This window comes from Somniosus microcephalus, chromosome 25, assembly GCF_052327205.1.
Source record: "Somniosus microcephalus isolate GS21.2 chromosome 25, FLI_Smic_1.0, whole genome shotgun sequence".
In the NCBI taxonomy this organism is placed as follows: Eukaryota; Metazoa; Chordata; class Chondrichthyes; order Squaliformes; family Somniosidae; genus Somniosus; species Somniosus microcephalus.
In genome coordinates this window covers 42,953,435-42,965,598 of record NC_141011.1, presented here as the reverse complement: position 1 = coordinate 42,965,598, position 12,164 = coordinate 42,953,435, and the positions used below count along the sequence as shown (strand labels likewise).

Here is a 12,164-nt window from a genome sequence, read left to right as displayed (position 1 = left end):
GCCTCTAGCCAAGCTGTTCCAGTGCAGCTATAACACTGACATCTATCCAACAATGTGGAAAACTGCCCAGGTATGTCCTGGCCACAAAAATCAGGACAAATCCAATCTGGCCAATTACCGCCCCATCAGTCTACTCTCAATCATCAGCAAAGCGATGGAAGGTGTCATCGACAGTGCTATCAATTGCACTTACTCACCAAAAACCTGCTCACTGATGCCTAGCTTGGGTTCTGCCAGAAACACTCGGCTCCAGACCTCATTACAGTCTTGGTCCAAACAGGGACAAAAGAGCTGAATTCCCGAGGTGAGGTGAGAGTGACTGCTTTGACATCAAGGCAGCTTTTGACCAAGTGTGGTGACATGAATCTTGTCATTCATGTGGAAATGACTTATGAAGTAATACTGGGTGGCCTGCTGGTGGCGCTGTCCAGGGAGAGTATAAATACTCGGGCATGGGTCCAGCTTGCTCAGGACATTCTTTAACAGGAACTACTGAAGGACACAACTAGATCTCCATGTTGAAAAACAGTTGATTAAAGCCTTATTTAATACTCAGACCAAGTGCCTAGTAGTTTTCTTACGTCATGTGGCATCAAGGAGCCCAAGTAAAATTAAAGTTAATGGGAATCAAGGGGAAATCTCTCCACTGGCTGGAGTCATACCTAGCACACAGAAAGATAGCTGTGGTTGTTGAAGGCCAATCATCTCAGCCCCAGGACATTGTTGCAGGAGTTCCTCAGGGCAGTGTCCTTGGCCCAACCATCTTCAGCTGCTTCATCAATGACCTTCCTTCCATCATAAGGTCAGAAGTGGGGATGTTCGCTGATGACTGCACAGTGTTCAGTGCCATCCTCAGATAATGAAGTAGTCCATGCCCGCATGCAGCAAGACCTGGACGACATTCAGGCTTGGGCTGATAAGTGGCAGGTAACATTTGTGCCTCACAAGTGCCAGGCAATGACTATCTCCAATGCTTGATCGCAGAATCTGCAGGCTGTCTCCCTGGGGCGTGAATGTGCCATGGGTACAGCTGCTTCAGTCCTCCGTCTCCTTTGCCTTGACCTGCTGCTGCTTGCTGAGGCAGCTGCACAGCCAGCAATGCTGAGAATGAGATGCTGCAGCATCAATGAACCTCCCCTTTAAGAACTGAAAAAACCTGTGGCAATCATGACTTGTGATTAGACTGCACCTGATATTGGTCCACCCTTTGAGTGTAACGCCAATGAGCTTGGGTTTTATGACTTGAATTAGCACTGCAATCATTTCTTTGAGCAGTGAGCACGAATTTTGCATGCAGTCTAAAGCATTAGCGCCTGGCGCTAAATCTCCAACTTTTTTAATGATTCCGCCCATTCCTGGGCTATAATGAATTTCTAGCCCGTAGATCACACTTAGAGTACTATGCACAGTTCTGGTCTCCATATTACAATGGATATAGAAGCACTGGAGAAAGTGCACAAAAGATTTCCAAGGTTAACACCAGAACTGAGAGGGTATAACTATCAGGAAAGACTGCACAGGCTGGGGCTCTTTTCTCTAGAAAACAGGTGACCCGATAGAGGTCTTTAAAATTATGAACGGGTTCAATAGATTAGATATAGAGAAGATGTTTCCACTTGTGGGTGAATCCAAAACTAAGGGCCATACATATAAGGTAGTCACTAATAGATCCAATAAGGAATTCAGGGGAAACTTCTTTATTCAGAGAGTGGTGAGAATGTGGAACTTGCTACCATATGGAGTGGTTGAGGCGAATAGCATAGATGCATTTAAAGGGAAGCTAGATAAGTACATGAGGGAGAAAGGAATAGAAGGATAAGTAGAGTGGGAGGAGGCACGTGTGGAGCATAAAATAAACATTGGCATAGACCAGTTGGGCCGAATGGCCTGTACTGTGCTGTAAATTCTATGTAAGATTAGGAAGTGAGCTTAATGTAGATGTAGTGAGTGGATTGGATGGTGCAGTGGGCTACAAACTGGTCTTTCACCTTGGACCTGGGTTAATTTCCAATCCAAAAGCCGCTTCTGTCTGGGTATTAGTGTCTGCACATATATAGTATTAAGTTACTCTTGGTGTGAATTTGTACTTAATAGATTTAGGGATCCTGAGGCATTAGTTAACTGTGGCTACAAAACATTTCCTTTTGACAATTTCATCCTGTGAGCTTATTTTTGCCTTTCCATGATTTATGTATTCAGCAAAGGTATGCCCACGGTTGGGAGAGCTGGTGACCAAACCCATGCTTGGTTAGAGGACTGGAGGTAGGCCCACATCTGGGTAGTGGCGTATAGGCAGGCCTTTACCACAGTAGCAGCGTAGAAGTAGGGTCCATGCCTTAATAGCAGAGCAGAAGTTTGACAGGCAGTTGTATGGAGTGGAAAGCTAGGATCAGGGAAGGTCCTTATCCATACAGCAGGAGTCTGTTGACAGGTGCTGGCAGAGACACCATGGTTAGAAGTGACAGTGGGGAGTAATCTTGTTTGCTTCTATGGGGCTAGGCCAGCCCATACCCTCTCTTAGAACATGTTTAAAGCAGAGCCTAGTGCCAAGACCAGAGCCAGGGCTGGGACTGAGCCAGCTACAGTTACATATAAACCCATTGCTGCCTGGCCTGCTTTTACCTGCATTGATCCACACTCCTGCCAATAAAACATAGAACACAGTCATGTCCTTACCAACTGCCAATGAGATTGGTAGAAATTGGTACATGATTAAATGCAGCCAATGAGTTTGCTACAAACTGACACCACTATCATCTGACCAATAAACTAGTTCAAATATAACACCATTTTTTGTTATTAACAGATTTACTGAACGTTTTCAGTATAAAATCAAGATCGCCATCTTTCACAAGAGATGCATGGTCTAGATAGTCATAAAGGAAAGAAAAAAGAGGAGGATGTTACAGGATCGCATCATGCCCTTAAAAAGAAAAGGAAATTCAGATTATTGCCATCTAGTGTCAGGTTCTTGGTTGAATATGTGCAGAAATTGATATTGAGATGAATTATTGCTGTTTAAACTAAAAAAAAACTGTGCAACTGAATCTACATTACTCTTAGCAATTACACATACAGAGTTCCTGTAACTCCAGGTCTCTGAAATCCCATTGTTTCCCAGTGTACGTCCTCCTCCTACTGATTTTGTTGCTCTGTATCCCACTATTGCTCATTGTACATTGCCGCTCAGCTATGTCTTTCTGTACCTACTGAATATCATAGAATCATAGAATGGTTACAGCACGGAAGAAGGTCATTTGGCCCGTCGAGCCCATGCCAGCTCTCTGCAAGAGCACTTCAGCTAGTCCCACTCCCCCACCCTTTCCCCATAGCACTGCAAATTTCTTTCCTTCAGATACTTATCCAACTCCCTTTTGAAAGCCGTGATTGAATCTGCCTCCATCACTCTTTCAGACAGTGCATTCCAGATCTTAATCACTCACTGCGTAAAAAGGTTTTTTCTTACGTCGGCTTTGGTTCTTTTGCCAATCACCTTAAATCTGTGTCCTCTGGTTCTCGACCCCTCTGCCAATGGAAACAGTTTCTCTCTATCTATTGGGGAGATCAAACGCAGATTGGGTGACTGCTTTGTGGAACACCTCCGTTCAGTCCGTAAGGGTGACCCTGAGCTTCCAGTCGCCAGTCACTTTAATTCTCTGCTCCACTCCCACTCAGACCTCACCATCCTCTGGATCTTACACTGTTCCAGTGAAGCTCAACATAAGCTCAAGGAACAGCACCTCATCATTCGATTAGGCACTTTACAGCCTTCTGGACTCAACATAGAGTACAATAATTTCAGACCATAACCACTGCCCCTATTTTTTTTTCCATTTATTTTATTTATTATATATTTTTTTCTCTCTCCCACATGGCAGCTGTCTTTCATTCTGCCATTTACACTTCATCTAGAGCCATCTTTTGTTTCTTAACTTGTCCCATTACCATCTCCTTTTGCCTTGCACCATCTCTTAATGTCTCTTAATCTCTCCTGCCTTCCATCCTATCACAGACCTTCCCTTTTGTTCTTTCCTCCCCTCACCCTTTCCCTTTCCCTGCACTTGCTTAAAAACCTGTTCGATCTCCAGCTTTTTCCAGTTCTGATGAAGGGTCATTAACCTGAAACGTTAGCTCTGTTTCTCTCTCCACAGATGCTGCCTGACCTGCTGAGTATTTCCAGCATTTTCTGTTTTTATTTCTCTCTATCTACTCTGTCCAGACCCCTCATGATTTTGAATCTCCTCTCAATCTTCTCTGCTTCAAGGAGAACAACCCCAGCTTCTCCAGTCTATCAATGTAACTGAAGTCCCTCATTCCTGGAATCATTCTCGTAAATCTATTCTGCACCCTGTCTAAAATCTTCACATCCTTCTTAAAGTGTGGTGCCCAGAATTGGACATAGTACTCCAGTTGGGGCCGAACCAGTGTTTTATACAGGTTCATCATAATTTCCACACTTTTGTATTCTATACCTCTATTTATGAAGCCCAGGATCCCGTAAGCCTTTTTAACTGCTTTCTCAACCTGCCCTGCCACCTTCAACGATTTGTGCACACATACCCCCAGGTCTCTCTGTTCATGCACCCCCTTCAGGCTTGTACCATTTAGTTTATATGCCCTCTCCTCATTCTTTCTACCAAAATGTATCACTTTACACTTTTCTGCATTAAATTTCATCTGCCACATGTTCACCCATTTCACCAGCCTGTCTATATCTTCCTGAAGATTATCACTCTCCTCCTCACTGTTCACTATACTTCCAAGTTTAGTGTCATCTGTAAATTTTGAAATTGTGCCCTGTACACTCACGTCCAAGTCATTAATATATATCAAGAAAAGCAGTGGTCCTAGAACCGACCCCTGGGTAACACCGCTATATATATACCTTCCTCCAGTCTGAAAAACAACCATTCACCGCTACTCTCTGTTTCCTATCACTTAGCCAATTTTCTATCCATGTTGCCACTCTCTTTTATTCCAGGGGCTTCAACCTTGCTGGCAAGCTTATTATGTGGCACTTTATCGAACGCCTTTTGGAAATCCATGTACACCAAGTCAACTGTATTAGCCTCATCAACCCTCTCTGTTACCTCATCAAAAAACTCAATCAAGTTGGTTAAACACGATTTGCCTTTAACAAATCCATGCTAGCTTTCCTTAATTAATCCACACTTGTCCAAGTAACTGTTAATTTTGTCCCTCATTACTGTTTCTAAAAGCTTCCCCACTACTGAGGTCAAACTGACTGGCCTGTAGTTGTTAGGTTTATCTTTACACCCTTTTTTGAACAATGGTGTAACATTTGCAATTCTCCAGTCCTCTGGCATCACCTCCATATCTTAGGAGGATTGAAGTATTAAGGCCAGTACCTCTGCGATTTCCTCCCTCAATTCCTTCAGCATCCTAGGATGCATCCCATCTGCTCCTGGTAATTTATCTACTTTAAGTACAGACAGCCTTTCTAATACCTCCTCTTTATCAATTTTTATCCTATCAAGTATCTCCACTACCTCCTCTTTTACTATGTCTATGGCAGCATCCTCTTCCTTGGTGAAGACAGATGCAAAGTACTCATTTAGTACCTCAGCCATACCCTCTGCCTCCATACATAGGTCTTTTTTGGTCCCTAATCAGCCCCACCCCTCCTCTTACTACCCTTTTACTATTTATGTGCCTATAGAAGACTTTTGGATTACCTTTTATGTTGGCTGCCATTCTATTCTCATACCCTCTCTTTGCCCCTCTTATTTTCTTTTTCACTTCTCCTCTGACCTTTCTATATATAGCCTGATTCTCAGATATATTTGCAACCTGACATCTGTCATACACGCTCTTTTTCTGCTTTATCATATTCTCTATATCTTTCGTCATCCAGGGAGCCCTGACTTTAGTTGCCCTGCCTTTCCCCCTAGTGGGAATGTACCTCAACTACACCTGAACTATTTCCTCTTTAAAGGCAGCCCATTGTTCCATTACAGTTTTGCCTGCCAATCTTTGATTCCAGTTTACACGGGCCAGAACTGTCCTCATCCCACTGAAATTGGCCTTCCCCCAGTTAAACATTTTTACTTTAGATTGCTCCCTGTCCTTTTCCATAGCTAATCTAAACCTTATGATACTATGATCACTGTTCCCTAAATGTTCACCTACTGACACTTCACTTGACCTACCTCATTCCCCAGAACCAGATCCAGCAATGCCTCCTCCCTCATCGGCCGGAAACATACTGATCAAGAAAGTTCTCCTGAACACACTTCAGAAATTCTTCCCCTTCTCTGCCCTTAACACTATTACGATCCCAGTCTATATTAGGATAGTTGAAGTCCCCCATTATTACTACTCTATAGTTCTTGCACCTCTCTGTAATTTCTTGCCAAATTTGTTCCTCTATAGCTTTCCCACTATTTGGTGGTCTATAGAATACACCTAGTAGTGTAAATTCTACAGTATCCTATCATCTGTCCTCTTGATCCCACTATTATCTATTGTCTATCCTCTATATATCCCGCCATTGCCTTGGCTTGGCTCAGTTGAAAGCAATCTTGCCTCTGTCAAAAAATCATGGATTGAAACCCCAATATGGACGACCACATAATCTCGGCTGGCACTCCAGTGCAGTACTTGCGAGTGTTACAAGCGTTTGTCTGCATAACAACAGCAACGGAACTTCAACAGCAATCCATTGGTTGTTAAGTGTTTTGGAAATTCCTGAGGAAGGTGTTACAGAACTGCAAGTTCTTCTTTTATTACGTTGTCTATTATCTATATTTACCCATTGCTTATCCTTATGCCACACTTTCCCAATTGCCTATTCTCACCATCCAATTAATCACCATTGTCTATCTTCTATTCTGTATTGCCCACCGTTGCCTATCTTCCATACCCAACTGTTCTTTATATCTCGCTGTTGCTTATCTATTCTCTGTACTAGGTATAGCTCAATATCTAGCGCTATGAATGGTTAATTTGCGTTGTCTGTGCATCCGCCCCTGTCATCTTGCGTAACAATGGCCGGAGGCGGGCGAGTCCAGGATACTTCGAGTCAGGACCCCTTATTGGCGCATAGAGGGAAAGAGCACGGCCGGGCTCTGTGACCTCATCAAAAGAGAACTCTCAAACCACACATCCTTCACTCCAATCTCCCCTGTCAGGTTGAACTGACTCCCCAACTTCGCCACTAGTGTTAACGGGATCAAAACCATGGACAACTCCGCTGTGATCATAGACAACGGCTCGGGTATCTGCAAAGCAGGGATAGCCGGGGACAATGCCCCCAGGTCGGTCATTACGTCCATCGTAGGGCGTCCCAAAGCCAAGGCGACCATGCTTGGGGCTGGTCACAAGGAGTACTATATCGGGGAAGAAGCTCAAGCTAAGAGGGGCGTCTTGAGTTTGAAATACCCAATTAAACATGGTATAGTGACCTCCTGGGACGATATGGAAAAGATCTGGAGACATGTCTACGATTGTGAACTCCGTTTAAAATCACACGAGAGGCCGGTGCTGTTGACCGAAGCCCCCCTGAATCCCTTACACAACCGAGAGACCATGACCGAGTTGATGTTTGAAAGTTTCAAGGTGCCCGCAATGTACGTTGCTGTCCAGGCTGTCCTGGCTCTGTACGCTTCAGGGCGGACCACTGGCTTGGTCATGGACAGTGGGGATGGCGTGACCCACACCGTCCCCATCTACGAAGGCTACTGCCTCCCACACGCCGTCTACAGGTTCGACCTAGCTGGCAGAGACATCACCCAGTACTTCGTGAGGATCTTGATGGAAGTTGGGCATTCCTTTATCTCCTCTGCAGAGAGAGAGATCGTGAAGGACATCAAGGAGAAGCTGTGCTACGTGGCCATTGATCCACAATTGGAAATGAGGAAGAAACGAGAAGACATCCAGAAGGAATACAAGCTGCCTGATGGAAATGTCATACAGGTCCAGAGCCAGCTTTTCAGAGCCCCTGAGATACTTTTTTCTCCTGCCAGTGTGGGCTTCGAATGTCCGGGTGTTCACAGGCTGGTCTTCAAGAGCATCTTGAAATGTGACATCGACCTGCGGAAGTACCTCCATTCAAACGTGCTGCTCTCGGGCGGCTCCACGCTCTTCCCAGGTCTGGATGAAAGGCTGTTGAAGGAGCTGCTGTTGCTGGCTCCTGCTGGAGTGCCGGTGAAAGTCATCGCCCCTCCAGAGAGGAAATACTCGGTTTGGATTGGGGCTTCCATCCTCACGTGCTTGACTTCCTTTCAGGAAATGTGGATTACGGCTTGCGAGTACCTGGAGATGGGGTCATGTGTGGTTCACAGAAAATGTTTCTAGGAACTCCTGTATGAATAACAACTATCGCTAAAAAAAAGCAGATACTTTAACCGGCCATGGTCTCTTACTGTTAAATGAAAAATAAACAACTGGAACTAATATTTCTGTGAGTAGCTTTGGTTGTGGGGTGTTCTGACCTTATCTCTGCTGTTAGATTGTAACAATACACTCCAAATGACCAGGTAGAGGTATATATATCTATTTATAAGTTATTAAAAATCTTATATCCATGTGCACTTCTTGTGTACAAAACTTGACTTCCTGCTGTGTTTTTGTAATAGTTTTGTATCAACTTTTTTTCATTATAAATTCCTGTGGCCACATTTATGATGGAAACTGTCTGTGTAAACCTGTCACGCTGTGATTACAATCTCCCGCCAGTGGGGGCACTGTAGCACTTCAAGCTTACATCTTACGGGTCTTCATAGAAACTCCTACACTGTAATTCTCTGCTTGCCAAATTGCTTTTTAATAATAAATATCAAATCAAAGTATCTCATAAATAGGACAAAAAGAGACCAAGTATATATATATATACTTGCTGGGGGGGCCCGGCGTTGCCAAGGCTTTTTTGTAAAACAGCAGTTTACAGGGCCGCGCGGTTTACGGCCGGCCGCTGCCGCTCCCCCGCTCTGTGTCTCGGGTTTTGAGGCCCGGCCCGAGTGACCCCAACTCTGAGGGGGAGAGAGAGAGGCTGGGGGGGAGAGGGAGAGATGGGGAGAGAGAGAGTAGAGAGACTTGGGGGAGAGAGACTGGGGAGAGAGAGAGAATGGGGAGATAGAGAGAGAGAGAGAGAGAGACTGAGGGGGAGAGAGAGAGAGACTGGGGGAGAGAGACGGGGAGAGAGGGAGAGAGACTGGGGGAGAGAGAGACTGGGGAGAGAGAGAGAGAGACTGAGAGAGAGACTGGAGGAGGGAGAGTCTGGAGGAGAGAGAGAGACGGAGAGAGAGAGCGCGCAAGACACAGGGGCGAGAGAGAGAGAGAGACAGGGAGCGAGAGAGAGAGATTGGGGAGAGGGAGAGGGCTAGAAATTCGGTATCGCCCAGTTTGGAGAGGGAAGGAGAGAGAGAGAGGGAAGGAGAGAGAGACAGAGAGAGGGGGAAGGAGAGAGAGAGGGAAGGAGAGAGAGAGACTGGGGGGAGAGAGAGAGAGACGGGGAGAGAGAGAAAGAGTAGAGAGACTGGGGGGAGAGAGGGAGAGAGAGAGAGACGGGGAGATAGAGAGAGAGAGAGAGACTGAGGGGGGAGAGAGAGAGCGACTGAGGGGGAGAGAGAGAGACTGGGGTAGAGAGAGACGGGAGAGAGAGAGAGTAGAGAGACTGGGGAGAGAGAGGAGAGAGACTGGGGAGAGAGAGACTGGGGGAGAGACAGAGAGAGAGAGACCATGGGGGAGAGAGAGAGAGAGAGAGACCAGGGGGGAGAGAGAGAGAGAGAGAGACAGGGGCAGAGAGAGAGGGAGAGACTGGGGGAGAGAGAGAGAGACTGGGGAGATAGAGAGAGAGAGACTGAGGGGGAGAGAGAGAGCGACTGAGGGGGAGAGAGAGAGACTGGGGGAGAGAGAGAGAGACGGGGAGAGAGAGAGAGAGAGTAGAGAGACTGGGGGGAGAGAGAGGAGAGAGACTGGGGAGAGAGAGAGAGAATGGGGAGATAGAGAGAGAGAGAGACTGAGGGGGAGAGAGAGCGACTGAGGGGGAGAGAGAGAGAGACGGGGAGAGAGAGAGAGAGGGAGAGACTGGGGGAGAGAGAGAGACTGGGGAGATAGAGAGAGAGAGACTGAGGGGGGAGAGAGAGAGCGACTGAGGGGGAGAGAGAGAGACTGGGGGGGAGAGAGAGGACCGCTCCCAGCCAGACAGAGGGGGAGATGCACAGGACGTACGCAATACCTCAGACAGAGACAATCCATTAAGAGACAATAAGCAGATGTGCAGCAGCATCTACATCCGCCTTATGGATCAAGGACTAATTAATAGAAAGAACTGTAACCAAATAGTATTAACTTTTATAGACAACCGAGATGATCTTTTTTTCCCACACTTAGACACGACAAACACGTACCACTCTTTAACCTATCATAGTAAAAGATCAAACTTAACATGAAATCCTTATATATTTCGACCTGGAATATCCAAGGTCTATGCTCTTCGGTGCTAGACGTGAAGAGTAGGACCCCAGAGTTCATAGATGAAACTAAAGATCTAGATATTATCATTTTACAGGAAACTTGGTATAAAGGAAAAGGACACACTGGCTGTCCCCAAGGGTACACCGAGCTGGTGGTCCCCTCCAATAAATTACCAAGTGTAACCCAAGGCAGAGACTCCGGAGGCATACTGATCTGGTTTAAAACAGAACTTAAGAATTACATCAAATTTATAAAAAAGGGCGAAAACCACATGTGGCTCAAAATTGAGAGGGAGATTATCTCAAACACCCAAGATGTTTACATTTGCGCACTTTATATCCCTCCAATGAATTCCCCGTACTTTAAAGAGGACACCTTCTCCAACATAGAGGGGGAAATTACCCAATACCAGGCCCAGGGGAACGTGTTGATCTGTGGGGACCTCAATTCAAGAACGGGCGAAGAACCAGACTTCACCAATAATCAGGGAAACAATTACGTATTCGGGAATAACCACTTTGACATCCCTTCCCTTCCATACAGGCATAACTGCGACAAGCAGACAAATACCAACGGAAAGCAGCTACTACAGCTCTGCCGAAACCTGGGTCTGTACATTGTCAATGGTAGGTTCATAGGAGACCTCCTAGGAAGATCGACCTATTGCTCACCTCTTGGCTGCAGCACAGTAGACTATATGATTACAGATTTGGACCCATCCTCTTTCAGAGCATTCACAGTCAAACCACAAACAACACTGTCAGATCACAGTCAAATTACTATGTATCTCAAAAAGACAGAAACAAACAACATAGAAACACAACCCAGTAAACTGTACAACACCAAAAAATCGTACACATGGGCCAAAAACGACACGGAAAAATATCAGAAAACAATTAGCAATGCATCAACTCAAGCTCTCTTGGACACCTTTCTGGATAACATATACACTCACAATAAAGAAGGCGTAAACCGGGCAGTAAATAACCTAAACAATATTTTTGATAATTTGGCAACAAGTGCAAACTTGAAAGCCCGCAAGAACAAACCCAAAACAAAAAACTATGAAAAATGGTTTGACCCAGATTGCCATAACATGAGGAAAAAACTTAGAAAAATATCAAACCAAAAACACAGACATCCAGAAAACGAGGAATTACGTCTTACTTATTGTCAGACACTAACACAATACAGAAACACACTCAGAACCAAAAAAGAGCAATATATTAAGAATACACTCAGCTCCATGGAGGAATCCATTGATTCCAATTGTTTCTGGGACAACTTGAATACACTACACAAAAAACAACACGACGAATTGGCCATTCAAAATGGGGACACATGGGTAAACCACTTTGAAAAATTATACCAGAAAAACACACTAAGGCCAGAGCAACACCAAATATGCAAAAAACTGGAAAAGCTAGAAATGGCCATAAAAGATAACCAAAACCCGCTAGACTCCATAATAACAGAAAAAGAACTTTTTGAAAAACTCAAGGACCTGCAACCAGGAAAAGCTTGCGGGACAGACGGCATACTAAATGAGATGATTAAACACACAGACGACAAAATGAAACTGGCTATCCTAAAACTCTTCAACTTGGTTCTGAGTGTCGGTTATTTCCCTGATATCTGGAACAAAGGACTCATAACGCCCATATACAAAAGTGGGGACAAAGTCGACCCAAACAACTATCGAGGCATCTGTGTAAACAGTAACCTGG

General features: G+C 45.1%; 1 protein-coding gene across 1 annotated transcript; it reads left to right on the top strand.

Moving 5' to 3' along the window:
- Nucleotides 1-7,044: 7,044 nt before the first annotated feature.
- On the top strand, nt 7,045-8,573 carry LOC147100737 (actin-1-like). The gene has a single exon (XM_085967284.1). It carries the CDS (start codon nt 7,201-7,203, stop codon nt 8,314-8,316), a length of 1,116 nt encoding a protein of 371 aa, XP_085823410.1. The 5' UTR covers nt 7,045-7,200; the 3' UTR covers nt 8,317-8,573.
- Nucleotides 8,574-12,164: the final 3,591 nt, after the last annotated feature.